This window comes from Astatotilapia calliptera, chromosome 15 (assembly GCF_900246225.1).
Source record: "Astatotilapia calliptera chromosome 15, fAstCal1.2, whole genome shotgun sequence".
In the NCBI taxonomy this organism is placed as follows: domain Eukaryota; kingdom Metazoa; phylum Chordata; class Actinopteri; order Cichliformes; family Cichlidae; genus Astatotilapia; species Astatotilapia calliptera.
In genome coordinates, this window is record NC_039316.1 from 37011349 (window position 1) to 37031363 (window position 20015).

Here is a 20015-nt window from a genome sequence, read left to right on the forward strand (position 1 = left end):
AAACAGCAGCTGAAAGAAACATTTAAAGATGCCGAGGAGCAGCTCAACAAGACCTTAAACGAACTGAAGGCAAAAGAAAAAGAAAAGCAAGCCGAGGACAGGAGGGGATTCTGGAGCAGACTGCTGAGAAAGAACTGACCCAGCAGCATCAATAGTTTCTTCCCCCTCTCTCCACCTTTCTTTCACCCCATCCTTCTTCTTGGGACGTTTGTTTGTTTTTTAAAAACTGAAATACACAAATAAAATTGCCATAACTTGACCTCATGTTGCCTGCTTCTTTTCTTGTGTGTCTGTGGATGTAAAACAGTAACACACTTTCTGCTCTGTGTCTTTAATTGTAAATAAATGCAATATGTTTTCATTTTAAAATGCAGTGCAAAAAACTTCTGCTCTGAATCTTTTTTTTTAGCAAAAAGCTTTTTTTTGCCTGTTGTGGAAGTTTTCCATTTAAATAAAGCCTGCAGACGAGCGGTGAGCGGTAGCTAACATTCTTTAATCAAACACACAAAGAACAGACAACCAAGCTTGATGAAGTCCCTGCATGACCGCGGGACAGACGGTCAGCAGAGTCCCTGAGCCCAGCATGGCTCTCAGTTAAATACCTCTCCAGGAACAAAAGGCAGTACACAGCTGTTTCACACCTTAAGGTTCACACTCCCTTGCTGCCTCCCAGAGTCCTCAAAGAGACAAAAGACTCTTCCTGTGGAGTTTTCTGCTTCCCCCAACTTCCTTACTACACCCCCACCATTTGTCTTACTGTATGAGTGTGAGACATGTTAAAATCCAGTGGCACCAAGGTATCATACAATAAAATAATGTGATTAATACATAAGTAAAAGAAATTCCTATACATGCCCCTTCCTGATTTCTTATGTTTTAACATGTTTGTTACACTTACATGTTTCCAATTTCAAATGTTAACACAGATGTTCAGAGTAAATACAGATTGTAGTTTTTTAAATGATGATTTCATTTAGTTTGGGGAAACAGCTCCAACTTTACCTCATGTAGAAAAAGTCATTTCCTTCTAAACCTAATAAGTGGTTTGTCATCTAGCAAGAACTGCAATCAAGCATTTGCAATAACTAATAAAAAAAGCACTTGGGACAATTGTGTTGGTGACAGCTTTTGTTATAATATCAATAATATTCATATGAATATGGGATACTGTTACATGTTTGCACAGACTTTTGTGGAATATGGAGACACTCCTGGCATTATATGAGCAAAGTGAGACTCATTTTTTAGGGTTGGTGGAGATGAGTGTGAAGATCCAAACAATCCCTGTCAGTGATGGAGAAGCTTTGATGGAAATATTTGGTAAAAAGTTCACCAGCATGAAGGAAATGAAGTTTCAAACTTTCCTTAGGAGGAGCCCAGCACGCCTGCTTAAAGAAAAGTGAGTGTGGCGATGTGGATGCTTGCAGCGACTGCTGTATAGAGGCCATCCTGCTACACATGAAACACATCAGAGTCATAATTGTTATTTTAGTCACGTGTTTGTTTATTATCCTTATTGTTTTATCTGGGACTGTTTGCAGACATCTCAGAGAGAGGAGACACCAGCATCTGAACAGAGACTCAAACCAGCAACCTGCAGCTCCCTGCTTGGCTGCTCCAGTTTTCTCCTCACTCATGTTGCCCACCAGTGATTTCTAGCTGCCCACCCACACAGCAGGCTAGAATATGCGCTGAGCCTCAGCACCCAATACTTGGACATGTTTTCTTTATTAAATAATGAACCAGACCCCAAAAGTAAACAGCTGTTATTGCTAGGCAACAGGAGCAGCATTTGGTGATGCAGCACCTGACATTCCTGACCATGTGGGCGGAGCATGCATGAAATGGAATGTTTAGTAGAACTGTGCAACACAAGCACTTAGTTCCAGCATGTTTCATTGTATCCAGACACAGCTAGAGACACATCTACAGCAGCATCTCTGTGCAGGACAAACGACAGTTGACGAAGAAACATCAAAAACTTCACTTCACTCCTCTACAAAACGTTGGCTCCTTTGTTTAAAAGGCCAAAATGAATCGAGGGAGAACGAGAAGAGGATCGGCGAGTGCTTCACCTCACAATTCAGTACAGCTGATTAACCTGCAAGAAGAACTTCAAATGATACAGGCTGAAAATATCAAATTAAAAGAAGAGGCAGAAAAATCAAGAGGAGAAGCTAAAGATTCAAAGTTTGAAACTGATGTAGTATTGCAGGAATTACTGCATGTGGGTCTCAAACTTAAAGGAGAGAAAATGGGAAAACAACAGGCAGAAAAGGAGAATGAAAAGATGAAGAAAGAACTGTTGGAAGCTCAAAAAGCATTGGAGGAAGAGAAAAGCACAGCACAAGAAGCCAACAATAAATATCAAACTGCAAAGAAGGAGGCAGGAAATGTGATGCAGGAATTACAGGAGGTGCAGGAAGCTTTTGGAGAGGGAAAAAGGAAAATGCAGTTGGCAACTCAAGAAGCTGCAAATGTAACAGCTGAAGCTGAAACACTAAGAAAGGAATTACTGCATGTAAAGCAACAACTTGAAGAGGAGAAAAAACGTAAAGATGAGGCAGAAAATGAGATTGAAAATTTGAAGAAAGAATTGTTGGAAGCTCAAAAAGTGTTGGAGGAAGAGAAAATGAAAATAGAGGAAGCAAAGAAAGAAATGGAAGATACAAAGAGTCACACTGAAAACATGAAGAAGGAACTGATGAAAGTGCAAGAAGAACTTGCAGAAGAGAAAATTGAGGTGAAGGTATTGAAGAAAGAAATGACGGTGACCAAGAAAGACTGCAAAGACGCACTGAAAGAAATGCGAAAGCACAAAAAGGAAGCTAAAGAGCTCCTCAAACACAAAGGGAAACTGGCCAAACAGCAGCTGAAAGAAAAATTTAAAGATGCCGAGGAGCAGCTCAACAAGACCTTAAACGAACTGAAGGCAAAAGAAAAAGAAAAGCAAGCTGAGGACAGGAGGGGATTCTGGAGCAGACTGCTGAGAAAGAACTGACCCAGCAGCATCAATAGTTTCTTCCCCCTCTCTCCACCTTTCTTTCAGCCCATCCTTCTTCTTGGGACGTTTGTTTGTTTTTTAAAAACTGAAATGCACAAATAAAATTGCCATAACTTGACCTCATGTTGCCTGCTTCTTTTCTTGTGTGTCTGTGGATGTAAAACAGTAACACACTTTCTGCTCTGTGTCTTTAATTGTAAATAAATGCAATATGTTTTCATTTTAAAATGCAGTGCAAAAAACTTCTGGTCTGAATCTTTTTTTTAGCAAAAAGCTTTTTTTTGCCTGTTGTGGAAGTTTTCCATTTAAATAAAGCCTGCAGACGAGCGGTGAGCGGTAGCTAACATTCTTTAATCAAACACACAAAGAACAGACAACCAAGCTTGATGAAGTCCCTGCATGACCGCGGGACAGACGGTCAGCAGAGTCTGAGCCCAGCATGGCTCTCAGTTAAATATCTCCAGGAACAAAAGGCAGTACACAGCTGTTTCACACCTTAAGGACCTTCTGAGAGCCTGTCTAGCTCTCCTGTAATAACTACCTGTCTCCTGGAATCTCCTTCACGATCTTGAGACTGTGTGGGAGACACTGCAAACCGTCTGACAATGTCACATATTGATGCACCATCCTAGAAGAGTTGCTACCAGTAATGACACTGACCAGTTCAAAACTGGTGAAAGAATCATCAGAAAAGATGAGGTGGGGAAAAAAGTCCACCTGTAACACCCTTCCTGTTTCGGTGGTTGTCTCATTGTTGCCCTCTCTAGTACACCTGTTATTATAACACCAAAGCACTGATTAACAACTCTCCTCTAATACTTAACCGAGCAGATCAATATTCCACAAGTCTGACTGACTTCATGCTATACTCTGACTAAAATGTTTTCCTTTGGGTTTTTTGAGCAGTGTGTGTATAAAATTCATATCACACACCAGTGTGGCACAAGTGTTATCTTTTATGTGTCTCCCTCATAAAAATCAGAGATGAATAATGGGCGGCTAAGACCACAAGAATTCATTAAATGCAGTAAGTCTTCTTACTCAACAATAAAAGAAGTATACACCATGCATATCAGATTGATTTATTTAATTCATGACTGATTGAATTTCAACCTCTAAAATAGTCCCAGACGCCACTAATGTCAATGTGAGGTGATGAAAAGGTCTCGTAGCTTATATTTATGGCAGGCATATCGAACGGAAACTCCAGGCTCTTTTTCTGTGCACCTCTTGACAACTTGGCCTTTGGGTTATTTTTACACCTTGAAACAACCCAAGTGCTACAGATCAGACTTGTGATGTGTTTTACTAATTGTAGCCTAGACAGTGTCCTCTCATAACCTCATTACAAGCAGTCTAAGTTACTGAAGCTAGAGCTATAATCCATCCATCCATCCATCCATCCAAACCCCCTTATTAAATGAAATTATCACTTAAAAATTGCATTTTGTATTTACTTGGGTTATTTTTGTTTGTCTGACGAACTGAAATTTGTAAGGGAAAAATATGCAAAACTCTAAGAAGTCAGGAAGGAGGGTAAACACTTTTCATGTACCTCAAACGATGCAAACATGTGAATTAAAACCCTTTTATGCAATGATTGATCAGTACATTGTTTAGTGCAGCATTGTTCTTTTTATTGGTCCATTGGAAACACATTGCACAAGTTCGAGAAGCGCAAGAAGCATACACATGCTTTAGAGTTGTTAACAGCGTTGAAAAGATTTACAATGTCCAAAACATTCACCGTCAAGCAACAATCATCTTACTCTCAAATCATCGTTCTCATAACTCCAACAAAATCTCAGCAAGCCGAGTAAAATATATGTAAATGTAAAATAGTTACGAGTCCACGTGTGACATTTAAAATAGTTCATGTCTTTTGTTTTTTTCATGTAAAGAATGTTAACAGTTTCATTGTTTCTTGATTGATTTCATACACAAGGGGTGAAATTCTAAAATTCAAAGCACAGTTCATGTGTGATAAAGGGTGAAAGTAAACGCAGCAAAGATCCGCTGTCAGACTCAAATTGGCAGCACATGAAAATTTTTTTCCAGTGGGTACCAGAATGCCCAGTTCCTCAGTTTAAAAAAAAAGTTGTGTTTGGCTCAGACTAATTGCAGTTTATTACCACTTCACATTTCACAGGCTGCTTTAATTGGTGTGACAATGAATGACTTATTATTTAAAATCAAAATATGCTTATTAGACAGCCAAAAAAATAATGTTAATAACACAATTATATTCAGCCAGAAGCAGTGAAACAGAATGATTTGAAAGTGCATTAAAAGCTGAACTGATACAAATCAAGTACATATTGTTACATAACTTTAATCTTTGATAGAAAAAAACAACAAAAGCACAAAGCTGTAGAGGTCACAGCATTCCCCACCTGACCCCAAGATGAAAGTCACAAGAGCACTGCCGACGTCGCTGTGTGAAGGTTTGCAGATAGCCCTCGTCTGAGAATCGGGTCCCAGAGTTTGTAAGAATTTAGTGAAACTTCAGTGAGAGCGCACAGAGTTCTCATATAACATTCAAAAGCAGCAGCATGGGAGGAAAATATGAGGACGTGTACCTTTAACGGACATCGGGTATTTATTTACATTCCTTAGAGAAACCTGGCTGGTGGGCCTGACCTCTTTCTATTGAACTGTGCACACACACAACACCACTGTGTGCTTGGTTTAAAAGACTCGAGGAATATTTTCCTCACGTACCTCTTGTTTCTTCCCTTTTAACAGTAAGTAATTTACGTCAGCAGTGACCTGCTCTTTACATCTTTACATGAAATCTGCCATTTCTTCATACAAACAAAAACAAGAAAATCAAGAAAGTCTTATCCAAGTCACAAACATGGAAAAATAAAAAACCCAGTTGACTTTTACAGGATGACTAAACGTGATTATCGAGGAGATTTATATTTGTTTCAGAAAGGAGGGGAAAGAAAATGATTGCAATTCCAAGCAAGTTTAAGTGCAAAATGTCGATCAAGCAAACGATTTTAGAGACAGCCTCTTCTTATCTGGAAATCACAGACATAGACATAAAGCTCGAGTGGCAATCAGTAAATCACTTCCAAGCTTTATCGACTAAGTGGAGCTAAGTGGAGTTGCAGGCATCGCTGTGTTCTGCAGGTTTCTCTTTTTCTTTTTTTAAGTCACCGCGTAACCATAGCTTCCCTTTGATGCTAGTTGCGGTTACACCGTGTGCTCAAAAAGGTGCTGACACAGATGAATGCAGTTTAAGTAAATGATTAAAACTAAATTCAATAGTCCTTAATCCCTGGTTTTAATAGCATTGGTAGTGGGTTCGTCTTAATGTGCACACCTCTTTATAAATCCAAACATTTGCTGTTGTTGGCATCAAATATTAGATCTTGGAGACCTCATATTACTTTGTACCATCCTGGAAACTAATGAACATTCATACTTCATAGGACACAGCTACCATCCAGAAAGCCAGAGAGCACTCCTTGTAAATATTGCTTAGACTTTTACTGGGCCCATTAGGTCGGGAGAAAATTGTGTTTAAATAATTATTATTCCATTTTGTTTTATGTTGTGGGGTTGCGAATTTAATACCCTGATAAATTCTTGACAGCATGTGCAGCCTGTCAGCTCTACGCTATTTTCCTTTGTGTGATTATTTTGCATGTAGAGCCTGAAGCGTCCTGGATAGAAGCCTGGCACAATTACAAGATGTAGATTTAAGTAGTAGCTAAATGAGTCAGTTTATTCCAGAGCAACTTGTAAATAGCTGCATTCACTGTATGAGTGCATGAATGAAACCACAGCGATGAGTGTTTCAAATGAATATCAACTAAGGCATAATGAGGGCACTTGTTGCGACTAATATTTCCTCAGTTTGTGAAGTCTTCGTTAAAATAAAACCTGCTTGTGTCTGTGTAATAACACTTAGTGTGAAATTCAGCCAAATGTAGCCACCAACTCTCCGTGTAACACTCTCCTGAAAGAGGTTTTGTTTCCTGTAACACCTTTTTCACACAACAAACGAGGTTAATCCTTTGAGTGTAAGGCACTCAGCCTTCACAACCAACACAAGATAAACTCTGTCTCAGATGAACAGATACGAGCAAAGAGAAAAAGCTCATTTTTCACATGGCTTTTTGCAGACAACAATTTCCGATCGGATCATTACCACAGAGCCCGTGTGCATTCTCACAGCTGAAAGGCAAAGGCAAAACCAGACATGGCAGAGATGAGAGGACATCAGCCTAATCTTGTTGGCTGATATGCTGAGAAGGCAGAGTTGTGACAAGAATTTGCCCCGTAACCTGAAGGTTACCATGACAGCAAATGAGTCGGCCCCCGAGGCTGTCAAACATTAACAATATGTACAAAAACAAGTACAGAAAATAACATAAATATGGTGGCGTAAGATAATTGCAGCGCCATGCCCGTGGTTTTCTAACAGCAGCATCAACATTTATTCTGGTGGCACTAGAAGCAAACCACCTCGTTAGAAATGACACTGACTTTATCTGAGACCTTAGGGGAAAACTGCACTATACACATTAAAAGGAATTAATAATTCATACCTATTTAGGGGCAGGATTGAGGCTGTAATGACAAAATATAGCGGGTACTAAGAAACAATAGTGGAATACAAATGGGGCTGTCCACAATATCCCAGAAAACCACCAGTGAATGAAAGGCATATATCACAAGACTAAAAACATGTCGAAATCATGTGCCTAACGCAAAATTTCACAAGTAGCAGCAAAGGTGCATTAATGTGACGACTCACATCATTATCGACTGATGGCAGCCTGTTGTACAAGCAGCTTCAAATAAACTGTTTATGAGCTTGTTAGACTTTGTGGTGCTTTGGACATTTTGACATTGACTGTGTTCATTGCACCACTGTTCTTGATTATGATCACCAGTCTATACTTTCATTGATGTAACTGGTTAAAATCTATACTAATCTTTTCTTTTTTGTCCAAACAGGTTTGGCTGGTGAAATTAGGCACATTCGTCGTTACACCTTGTGTTCTCGCAGATCATTAAAACCCTTTAATCCAGTGAAATGCCTCCAGATGTGGGCATTCGTTTCATATGACTTGCCTTCAACATATTTTAAAAGGATGGTTGCCGACAATTACAAACTGTCTCCGTGTGCATTTCATATACAGGAGAAGAAAACTTTAAAACTTCACATTTTCGTAGTCCCAGCTGTTCCCCTAGGAACACCATGTACAGCTTAACTATACAATAAACTTTACAAAGTATAGTCTATACAACAGATGCCAGGCAGGTAGCATTATTGGCATTCAGCACAGAAACAGCAAATATCATAGAGACTAATAAATAATGTTATTTACAACTGCCTCCAGTTTGGAATTTTCCTTTAGTTGCTCCTTTGAGTTTTAAATCAAGTGGTTACATTTCATGTAAGAGATGCTAAAGATATGCACAACCTAATTTAAGCAAGTTACAGTACCTTCACTCACAGACATTCACAAGAAACATTTGTCTTTTAGTTAGCTTATGGCTTCAAGTTACAGAAAGCAGTGAGCATGAGATTCAGCACTTCCGTGTGAGTCAGTTTGAATGCCCCAATACTGAAATATTGAGTTTGTTTTAAAAAAAAAGAAAACGGGTGACAATAGAGTTCCTGGTAACTGCACAGCAGATGTTGCATGAGATGACACGGTCATGCGTCCGCATGCTGGTTAGGTGGCTTTGAATGGAATGTGTTTTATGCAAAACGAATGCTCAGAAGATATTTTTCATTTCATTATCAGTGCAACAGAGGCTACACTTGCTCCTGCTGCACAATATCCTTTCATGGGCAGAAATCCATTCCCACTCTTTTGCCTGTTTCATTATCCTGATAGAAAGCTCTCCTGGCTTCAGAGTCACAAGATAGGAATTACTGTGCAAGGCTGGATTCATTTTAGAGGAGGGCATTATGAAGGTTTTGTTTCTTGGTTCTGTTTGTTAAGAGCTGTCTGCGTCTCTTTCTGATCCTCTGAAGAGCAGTTGGAGACAGCATTAGCCATGATGCAGAACTTGCGCAGGAGGATCTCCCTGAGGAGCAGATAGACCCACGGGTCCAGGATCTGGTTGAGGGAGGCCAAGCGTATCGCCGTCAGAAAGAAGTTACAATCTAGATGGAAATCCTGATTGGAGGTGTGGTTTGATGCTTCCTTTGAATTACACTGATCGGACAAGACCTGGGTGGAGAGCATCCTCAGCATCAGCACCTGAGGGGAAGATGTTTGGGCAGAACTTTATTTTTTTTCACACTAAGAGAATGAGGAGAAAGCATGCCATTAAGTGACAAAAGCTTTAATTTACTGAAAAAACAATCACTGGTTAGAAAATAGTTTCTGATTTTGTGTACAGAAGCCTATGTTACGTTCACTAAATCATATAACGGAAACACACTCTAACAACAGTCCTGTCGGGGAATGAGCAAAAACTAATTTTCACGATTGGTCTCTGCTATCACAGAGCTGTGCCTTCTATTAATATCTCACTGGGACTGTTAAATATGTGACTGACAATGCATGATCTCATTGCGCACTATGCAGATCTCTAAACAGGACCCCTAAGTGGATTACCTCTTAATGGCAAAAGGCAGCAGCCTTTCAGAGAAAACGTGCATGACATCATTTATGTGAGGAGAAGATGGATAAAGATTCAAAGCTGTTTGTGACAAGTACTGACACAAACACATTAAAACCAATCAGTGTTTATTTTTAACATTACTTTAAGGGACATAACTATATGAAACTATGACAGCACATTGTTATAAAATATGCCTACGCAAGTACACTGTAAGAAAATATATATCCTGCAGACGCACGTGAAAAACATACCAGCAGAGGAGACCAGCATATAAGCAGGACGCACATAATCCCTAACAACTGGATGACGGTCTCCGTGGTGAGCCGTTCCCACTGCTTTGAAGACTGAGAAGTGCCTGATTTTGTTTTACACCGGGTAACTACGCCCCGGATCGTCACCACATTGCAGAAAAGTGTTATAAGTAGAGCCGAGATCCCGAGTATGGCAAAAGTGGTGGAGAAGAATCCATTTCCTGGGACTTTGGCATCCACCATGCTGATGAAGCACCAGGTGCCCGGCCACTGCTGCGTGTATTCCCCGACCCCTGCTACGGGCAGCAGAGCAAACAGCAAAACAAGACCCCATATAACAGCTAAAATCTGCTTTGTCACACTTGTCTTCATGTGATTCGAGTACCAGTGCGGGTTAGTTATAGCCAAGGCCCTTTCGATCGCCATGGCACTCGCCATGAAGAGAGCGCACAGGCCAAAAGTTGTCATGCACACGCCAAAAAAGGCGCATAACTTGCCAGATTGGTCGATGTCACTCAAATTCCTACCAGATTGGTAAACTGAAATCACAATTGGACTTGTCAAAAGCTGCCCAAACAGGTCTGTCAGCGCCAGAGATCCAATGCAAAGCAAGAAGGACCTTTTCCTTTTATTTTCCTTCTTTCTGTAGGAGATGCACACCAGGATAAGAGCTAGCGAGTTTCCCACCATTCCGGTGATCATCATAGTTATAGGAAATCCAACTGATGCATATCCACAACTGGAATTGTTTGTGCAATTGATTTGGCGCAGTGTCTTGGAGACGTTGGCGTCCAGCATATCTTCTTCACTGGTGGTGTGCAAGCCCTCTAGAGAATCAAAGCTGAATCCAGTTATTGTTTCTAAAAGTGTACACTTATATACAGCTGTTACCCTGTGCGTATCGGTCTGGCATCATCTTGCACTCCAAAGTGCTCCAACTGAATGCGATGCGTAAAGCGCGAGGTGTCCTTTAAACGCTGGAGGCGGGACTACTTCGGGTCCGGAGGAAGCCCATATTCTCACTGTGCTGTAATAACCACTGTCCTTATGTGTCTGGAATAAGGGCACCGGTAAGTAGGGACCAGACATCGACCCTCCGGTGTTCTGCCAAAAAGCGATCGATGTTTCTGTGCGGTTTTCTTTTGTGTCTAACATGCTTGTATTGGTAAACAGGCTTCAGGCGAAATGATTTACAGGGGGTTATAACAAAGATAAAGAAATTAACTATCTTGCAAGTATCTTTATGACGTTATAACAATGTACCCACATTATAATCCATCCGGTCCTTTTTAGCCAATTAAAATATCTTTTCAGACACAAGTTATGTTTGTTGCCTTTTTCTGTTTCCAGGTTGGCCAGACTCTCTTGAAAAATATATTTAATGACAATGAAAACTTTTACCTCGATAAATACAAGTCACTTTGCCAAAAACTGATTGGAGCTTCTATGTCCGATAGCCATGTTTGCCATATTGTATGCCAGAAAGTTATTTACAGCATTTTAAATACCAGTGTTGTGATACTCTGCCAAAAAGTGGTTTCCTGCATTTTCCAACAAATGATTGCCGGTATTTGAACTGTTGTAAATGAGTTGTTGGACTGCAATCTGTCAAACCTATCTCCCATGAATGATATCAAATCATTTTCAGGCAGAAATAACGTCACAAGAAGCTGCAATCAGTTTTTGGCAAGTTGACTTTTATATGCCCTTTATTTATCTGGATAAAAAAGTGTTTGTGGCATTAAACATGTCTTTTTTTCTCCAAGTGATCTGGCCAAAAGGGCATCAATAATGCAATAAAGATAACATCGTTCTATAAAGATATTTTAAGTAACCTGAAAGGACTGGTTTGATTATAATGTACATAAAGACAGTTGCATACAAAACTCTTGTGACGAGGAATTAGTAAGTCAAAATGTTGTTATTAACTTACATATGGATTTTTTCACCCCAGAGGTGAAAATCTTCCACAAAGAACTCTTTACAATGTAACTGTTACATTGTAAAGAGTTCTCTGTTACAATGGCAACACATTTGATAGTAGATATTCTATCAGTAGAATAATCTATTCCCCCATCAAAACAATTGATATCAACTCTGCACTGTCACCATCATGTGCCTATATACTAAGAGACTTCACACTTTGCTAAACTGTATTTCAAAATAGACTAAGCAATTTTATCTTACTTGTTAATTTATTTTAAAAAGCCATTTTATTGTGACATAAACAGCCTATTGCATATAATTTCAGCATAGTCACAATTCAAATTTTACAGTTTTATTTGGATTTTTTAACTCTTGAGCTCCCAGCTTCCTCTCTCACCTCTGTGGGCTGTCTATCCTTCAACCTCCTCTACCAGAGGCCTGGGAGCTTGAGGATCCTGCGCAGTATCTTTGCTGTTCCCAGGACTGCGCTCTTCTGGACCGAGATCTCAGATGTTGTTCCTGTGATCTGCTGGAGCCACTTGCCTAGCTTGGGAGTCACTGCAGAGTGCTCCAGTTACCACTGGGACCACTTTTACCCTCACCCTCCATATCCCTCTCACTTCCTTTTTGAACATAAGATTTTAAAACCTGAGCTTTCTGTGTAGTCAGCACTCTATTATTTATATTGCATTTCTTCAGCCATTTACTTTGAACTATCGTGTTATAGTTCGTGTTTGGTTCTTTAGTATGAATCTCGCAAAATTTGAAATTAAATGTACTTTAATAATTGTGCGAGGAAAGTTGACTATGTGGCCCAAATTCCTCTTTCCGGTTGTTTTTTGCATTTAATATAATCTGTCAAGCCAATAAATGTTAACTAGACCAGTGGGTTTATTTTCCCGCTCCTGCACCCTTGGATAAATCTGGAATTTATCAACACAGACCATGACAGTGGCAAACAGCTTCACTTCCAAGGCAATTGTTAATCCAAAGGGTATAACTTCGAGCTATAATGAGTTTTAATGAAGCAGCACTGTCATTGCTTCCGCACAGATTACCAGCTTAGTCAAAACTGCCATCTGTTGACCACACTGAGAACAGTTCAGTGAAAAGACCTTATTAACGGTACAGAAAAAGTTATTGTAGATTGTTTTTTAGATTTACAGTAGTGTAGATTAGGATGAAATTTGGTGTTAATATTTGAAAACATGAAAACTTTCAGCCCATAGCCGAAGATCACAAAAGTTAAGATCACTTACTGTTAAGATGAGCTTTGCAAAGTGGCGACACTAAACAGAACCAGACCAAATACAACCCCAACTTCAAAAACATGTATATTTCCCCTCTTGACGAACTTCTACACATTTTCTCAAATACTCAAGTTTAGAATTAAGACAGCTTGACTTGACAACCCCAACCTCTCAACAAAACCTTCATATTAAACACAGTATTAACAGGAAGCAATGTTGACAGGATTTTATTTACACAAGTACATTTCAGGTATTTTAATCAGTAAAGACTGTTCTGCCATGTTACCAGAAATGTTACTTTTTCTGCACTAATCTGGAGCAAAAAGGAAAAAAAAAGTGAATTAATTTGTTTCAAATTTAAAGAAATAATCAGTAGCATGGAGTCCAAATATGCCACAATTACGTAAAAGAAAAAAAAATTAAACCTAAACTGAGAAACCAAGAACGTACTTAAAACAAGCATTATCAAAAAGTAAAATACTTACCTTGAAAACACAAAATACAGGACATTTATCATCAAAATCAAACAAACAGGCCAAAATTCATACCTAAATCACAAGTAGTCTAAATTGGTGCTGAAGAATTCACCCTTACTTAAAAAAACAAACCATTTAGTTGTTAGAAAAACCATTGGTGTCTCTTAGGGCCCCAAAATTAAAAAAGGACAGATTTTGCTCCGATTTCTTCAGAAACTAAGTGTACTGCCATGAAGATATTAAGTGGGTTTAAAATGGAATACAGCCTCTTGACACTATATTTAATTTTCATATAGGACCAAACATTTATGTTTATTGGAAACCTATACAAACACTCGTCACATATCGGGATGAATATGGTTTTAAAAAGGGAGCTGCTGCCTCTCTTTCGCTGGGAGGGGTTTAAGACTTTTAATGAAAGTATACTGAAAGGAGGGTTGGGTTTTTCTGTCTTTGTTTTTTGGCAACACAACATGCACTTCCACTAGGATTCCTTTTCTTGTATTAAAGACAGTAATAAAGTTATTTCTTTTTTGAACTGGAGCCAGAATGGGACGATCCCGAAGAGTTGCCACGCCGCCTGAAATCAAACAAAACACCATGGGAAGAACAAACAGGTTAGCACGCTTTACCATTAACACTCAGTTTATGCATAACCAAGTACAAGGTCAGAATAAATAAAAAGCGTTATAAACATGGCAAAAGTGTGAACGTATTTCTGTAAAACTGAATTCCCATAAGCCAGGCGACACATGGCTAACAACAATCAGTGCCATTGTGGTATTCCACAGAAACCCAAACCTTTCGGACGAACGCGATCTAGAACGCCTCCGTTTTCTCCCTCCAGATGATGACCTGGAGCGACTGCGCTTCTGTCTCCTCTCAGGTGAGGAGGAGGGGGAGCGGGACCTCTTCCGGGGAGAGGAGCCCTTTCCAGACCTGGAGCTGGATCTTTATGAGGAATAAACCAAGCAGTGAGGTCAGTAAGGTACAACAGGGTCTCACCAATGTGGGTATCTCTATCAAGCTTCTCTGATAAGGAGGGGGTTAGGAGCACTTTGCTACGGATCACTGGTACTGAGAACATTTCACTCAAGATGCTATGTCTCATTGGTTGAGTGTACTTGGAATTACTTTAAATGTAAATAAAGAAAAATGTGCTTCTTTTTAATATAGTCCCAATAACTGAGTGGGTAAAGCAGGAGTAACTCTCGAGAGATGCTTGATAAAGACCCGAGATCTCTATTTACACGTACAAGCTAAAGTAAGCTTTAAACTCAATACTAATTGCACTCTCAGGCCTAATTGAAATGTAAGCCCACATAAAGTGAGTGAAAACGATTTACTACATTAAACTTCCACCCTGACTTTCAATTTTTTCCTCTCTCAGCAGATAATTTGGGAAAAAAAAAAAATCTCTGCCAAGTAAGAGCTAAGTAAAAGGACTGCTGTGGACCTTTCTGCCCCACACATACACTCCCTAACGGGAGAGAGTGCATGTCACCTCATTCACCTGGAGCGGGACCTCGAGCGAGATCCAGATCTGGAACTGGATGAGCTTCTAGAGCGGGATCTGAAAGACAAAAAACACAAAACCTTTCCAATATTTTCTACAGAAGGACAGAGCTATGCACGGTGGTTATGTGGAAACAGGCACAATTAACAGCAAGCTACTCTTAGGAAATACCTAAAACTGCCTTAAAGCATCGGCGAGTATTCAATATACCTACAGGGTGGCTGGAATTAAAGTAATGAAAACAGGAAAAACAACAATATCCTAGACACACGGATCCCATATGAATGAATACAAGGTAAGGGTTTAGAAGAGGGAGGACAACAAATGAGCACAACAGGACATTTAATTGATGTTGATCAGTAAAGCAGAAGAAGATTGAGCCGATACTGACATTTTGCCCGGAGTTACCCTTGACCTGTACCCTTTACCTGGACCTAGACCGTGAACTGGAGCTGGAGGAGCGCGAGGAGGAGCGGGATGAACCGGAGCGGCTGCCCTTTTTCTTAGCTGGCTTATCATCATCGTCGTCACTGGCAATCAGGTCGTACTTTGACAGGTCACCATCTTCATCATCATCTTCCTCCTCATCATCCTGCAAAGGAAGTGCTTTTTTGTTGTTGTGCTTTTTTGTTTTTAATAAAATCATTTTATAATATCCAGCATTTTTTTTAATTTACAATCATCAATCTTACATCCAATTTGTATTTGGACAGGTCACCATCTTCCTCCTCCTCTTCATCATCTTCCTCCTCCTCTTCTTCTTTTGGGACTTCCTTCTTTTCACTTTCTTTTGAGGAAGACGTGCTGTTGGTCTTGCCACGGTATTTTTTCTTTTTCCTACCAAACTGGTGGAATAAGAAACAGCACATCTCTATAAATCTGAACACTGCCAATGTCGACTTCCTCTGAAGCCAAAATCTTTCACTTGTCAAACATCAGAGCAGCAATCTTCGGGTACCAGATGACACTTACCTCATCATATTCACCGTCAGATTCCTCCCGTTCGATATATTCCACATTTTCTCTTTCATTGAACCCTCCACCGTAACCTGAAAGCATTACATAAGAAAAAAAAAACCCATCAATAACTGATGATCAAAGTAACAAACAAAAAAAATATTTACAGAATATATTGAGTTACCTGTTCTTTCTTCAAGCTTGGCATATTTGGGGGTGTTGCACATGTTGCACTCCGACCGTCTCGCCCAATTCACATTTCCACATCTTTACACACACAAGAAGGTGGAGGGAAATGCTGGTTAGAGTACTATTATATCCCAAAATCAGCAACACTATTTGTTACAACAATATCCCAGATGAAGGTGTCCACAAACAGCATCTAGTTTACAGCAAAGGTAGGCAAGTTAACTTCTAACTCGTGTGTGACATGTGGAAAATCTCATATTTGTGTCATATTGCCCGTAGCTTGTCAATCAAGTAAACTGGAGCTTGCAGTGTTACAAACTGTGGTTGCTCTCATTTGTCTGCAACAATGCAAACCATAAAATGTTGAGTGGTACTTTGCATATTCGAATTGCAAGTGTCAAATTTCTTGCAAATGTGTTACACCACAGACTCCTGTACAAAAACTCCTCTTTTATTATATCCCACATGGGACTCATTGTAAGTTCTTCTTAAATAATTTAGATTTATGGAAAGTGTACATGGGATTTTTGCATATATGCAAAAGTGCCAAAGAAGACGGAGTCTTTTCTAACATTTTTTTAAAAAAGTACCAAACTTTTATCCGATGCTGGAGGTACAAGTTACGAATATAAATGAGAAAAAATATTTTCCTGGTATTTATCAGAACTTTTTGCACATTTTCAGCAATAATAGTGATTGGTAATTTGGACCCTGCCTCACTCACGAATTATGAAATCTTTATTTCTTGCACTTTATAATGTACAAGTGAAAAACACGAATACCAAAGACACCTATCTGATATGGTGCCAAGACGTTTTTTGTGATGATATCATACGTTTTGCATTGCCAGTCATTCGCACTGAAGAGGCCTCGACTCTTTTCAGCGAGCGTTTTTCCAATCTCCGTCCCTCCCGCCTTCATCATCTTCGCTTCTGTAGTTTTTTCTGCATTAAAAAATAAAGTAAATTAAACCAACCTATTTTAAATGATTATGCAAAGGATAAAGATTATTTGCATTCTTAAGCTTTACATAACAGCAATAAGAGACAGAAGGGGGACTCACCTCTACCACATCTGTTGCAACTTGTCCTTCTGGCAAAGTTCACATTTCCACATCTGCAAAAGCAAAATGTTACATGCAGGTAAGGCTTGAGCTCGTTCCTCACTCGCTTTGACATGTGTGAGTATGCTGCAGGCTGGTGCAGTTTATTCATCTTTCCATTAGCCTGTGCTCCTTCCTCAGACACAAGCCTGAGCCGCGACAAATGCAGCAACTGTGTCCGTACGCATTTAACGGAGTTCACTGGAAACACGATACTGCTGACTCCGGATAAAAACTCTTCACTCATGACCACTTGGCCTCTACAACATCATAAACACCACCCATAACAGCAGCGAGTGCAAACACTCAACCCAACCCACGTTAGCTAACCACGGCTAGCGTGCTAAATAGCATTTCTGCGCCCAGGAGAGACTAGCACGCAATATCCCCCTTGCATTGATATTCTCCAGCATGTAAGCTTGAAACCGTGTTCATTCTGTTCTGTTCTAGGCCGAAACTGTGAGTGAAAGTGCTCCATTTTATTGAGCTGCTGAACGTTAGCATGAGTCACATGCTAAAAGGCCTACACTTGCTAACCTTGCTGTTAACAGCTGCACACTAAGCACCAGTCTATTGCTACACAGAGCCCCAAAAACTGTGATTTATTCACTGTGTTGGAGTACGTACTTTTTATCCGGACATATCCAGTCCCCGTCGCTGACTCGAAAACTCTTTCCTGACATTTTAGCGCCTTTAAGCTCTACCTACCCTCGCTGGCAGACTACGCTGCGTTCACCACTGTGTCCATGCAGCACAAGCTATCTCCACCCTCCCTACACTGCCACCTTCAGGCGCCTGCCGGTACTTATTTAAAGCCACTTCCTCCAAGAATAGAATAGAAAACTTTATTTGTCAATTTCTTCAAATGTACTTGCCATACAAAGGAATTGAAATTACGTTTCACACTGTCCCATGCGTAGACATTGACAACAATAAAGTGCAGATGCACAACAAAAACAGCCCTAACAATAAGGTAATATTAAATAGGTAACAGGATAGACAAAAAATAAATAAAATAAAGTGCTCCAACAGTGTTCCCTGGAAAATAGTATACTAGTCTACTTGAGGTAGTCCCAGGTTGTGGTTGGTAGGGGTATTTTGTTTTAATGCAGCATAAGACTATAGCAGCAGTAATAGTAATATAATAATATAAATAGTGCTAAAAGAAATACTAAAAATATATAGCAGCAGGTGTGTGCAATTGCAATGCAGAGGTAGTTGTTTCCAGTCAGGAATGTTTTCCAGTTCTTAGTTCAGAGAGTGTTTCCTTGTTGGAGAGTGTGCTCTGAAAGTGGAAATTTATATAATGAAAAAACACTTTGCATTATAAAGTCGAGTGTCATTTGTGTTTTGATACTCTGAGCAGCAGTTCACAAACACATAGAGCCTGTTGGCCATTATCGGATCGGATGCTCCTTTTACACTCAATACAACCACCTTACCTAACATGACCTGACCTCCTAGTGCCACACATGAACTTAAATAAGCAGCCAGCAGTCAGTTCAGGTGTCCAGTCGTGTTTTATTTATGCAGCTTAGGAGTCTCCGTTAGCTCAGATCACTTTTAAATAAAAGAGATATAGAGGTGATTCTAACTACATACTTTTATCTCCTCTGGGTTAGCCTATTAGACTATTGTTATATTGTATAGCCAAAGTTTACACAAACTGCAGCTGGTCCAAAATTCAGCAGCAGAACTCATGCTTCCCTTCATAGGTTGCCTATTATTATTAGAATTGATCTCAACATTTTATTTGCCTTTGGGCGTCACCGTCTGCCCCTGGTCACAACCCTAGGTCCTCAGTCAAGGCTCTGCTGGCCATCTCAAAGCCGTGACTGACAACTGAGGATGATTGGGCTTTTTCTGCGAGAACACTCACTCTTTTGAACAGTCTCCCTGAGGCCATCGGAGTGGGGAGCTCATTATCATCATCTTTTAAATCTCTCTTAAAATATATTTTTATAAGCAGGCCTTTTCTGTGCCTCCTCTTTCAGTTATGTCTTCGTGGCAGTTTTCTCTTCTTCTCCTAGCGATCATTTTTAATTGAATTTTTCTCATAGTTACTTTTAATTTTACCCAAATTTTATGTGTATTGATTTTTTAAACATATTCCTTTTATCTTTGTGTGCCGGCAGTATTGATCTATTGTTTCACCTGTTATCTCTTCGTAAATGTTTTATTTTGTTTTCTGTCTCATCCTGTGAAGTACTGGGTAACTTTATTTTGAAAGTTGCTTTTAAAAAATAAAGTTATTATTATCATTGTTCTGTAAATAAAACCTTCAAACGAGGATCTCACTACAGGCATGCTTTGTTTTCTGTGACAGAAAAAGGGAACAGTTTCATTTGTTCCACTTTTCTTTTTACAAAAGAGTTACCCGACTGAAATTTTACTTTTCCATGAAAAAAAATACTGCATTAACCTATTGTTATGCAAGTTAATGCAGTAGAGTCCATTTTAAGATCTTGGTCTTGACTTACAGAGCTGTGCACGGACTGGCACCAGCCTACATCTTTGATTTGCTACAGCCCGATGTCCCCAGCAGGTCCCTGAGATCATCTGATCAGGGCTTACTTGCTATAAAAAATACTAAGAGGAGAACTAAGGGTGACAGAGCTTTTGCCACTGTGGCCCCGAGACTGTGGAACTCTCTCCCCCAAACATTAAGACCTGCGGACTCAGTATCTGTTTTTAAAAAACAATTGTGATTCTGTCTTGAAAGGTGCTATATAAGGTATTTATAA

The 20015-nt window shown here is 39.7% G+C and overlaps 2 protein-coding genes across 2 annotated transcripts; both read right to left on the bottom strand.

Annotated features, from left to right (window-relative positions):
* Nucleotides 1-5882: 5882 nt before the first annotated feature.
* Nucleotides 5883-10783, bottom strand: ptger3 (prostaglandin E receptor 3 (subtype EP3)). Its single transcript, XM_026142385.1, has 2 exons — nucleotides 9856-10783; nucleotides 5883-9237 (listed from the first exon to the last, which is right to left on the bottom strand). Exons 1-2 carry the CDS (start codon nucleotides 10651-10653, stop codon nucleotides 8941-8943), a joined length of 1095 nt encoding a protein of 364 aa, XP_025998170.1. The 5' UTR covers nucleotides 10654-10783; the 3' UTR covers nucleotides 5883-8940.
* Nucleotides 10784-13242: 2459 nt separating this feature from the next.
* zranb2 (zinc finger, RAN-binding domain containing 2) lies at nucleotides 13243-18051 on the bottom strand. The gene is made up of 10 exons (XM_026143013.1): nucleotides 17899-18051; nucleotides 17233-17285; nucleotides 17005-17113; nucleotides 16165-16247; nucleotides 15996-16072; nucleotides 15716-15868; nucleotides 15452-15615; nucleotides 15021-15080; nucleotides 14309-14458; nucleotides 13243-14087 (listed from the first exon to the last, which is right to left on the bottom strand). Exons 1-10 carry the CDS (start codon nucleotides 17952-17954, stop codon nucleotides 14030-14032), a joined length of 963 nt encoding a protein of 320 aa, XP_025998798.1. The 5' UTR covers nucleotides 17955-18051; the 3' UTR covers nucleotides 13243-14029.
* Between the last annotated feature and the right edge of the window lie 1964 nt (nucleotides 18052-20015).

Coding starts and splice junctions, on each gene's coding strand:
- zranb2 (XM_026143013.1), bottom strand. CDS start 17,954: ATGTCAGGAAAGAGTTTTCGAGTCAGCGACGGGGACTGGATATGTCCG. Junction 15,616..15,715: donor TGTCCAAATACAAATTGGAT/GTAAGATTGATG, acceptor CTTCCTTTGCAG/GATGATGAGGAGGAAGATGA. Junction 14,459..15,020: donor CGCTCGAGGTCCCGCTCCAG/GTGAATGAGGTG, acceptor TTCCTCATAAAG/ATCCAGCTCCAGGTCTGGAA.
- ptger3 (XM_026142385.1), bottom strand. CDS start 10,653: ATGCTGGACGCCAACGTCTCCAAGACACTGCGCCAAATCAATTGCACA. Junction 9,238..9,855: donor TATGCTGGTCTCCTCTGCTG/GTATGTTTTTCA, acceptor TCTTCCCCTCAG/GTGCTGATGCTGAGGATGCT.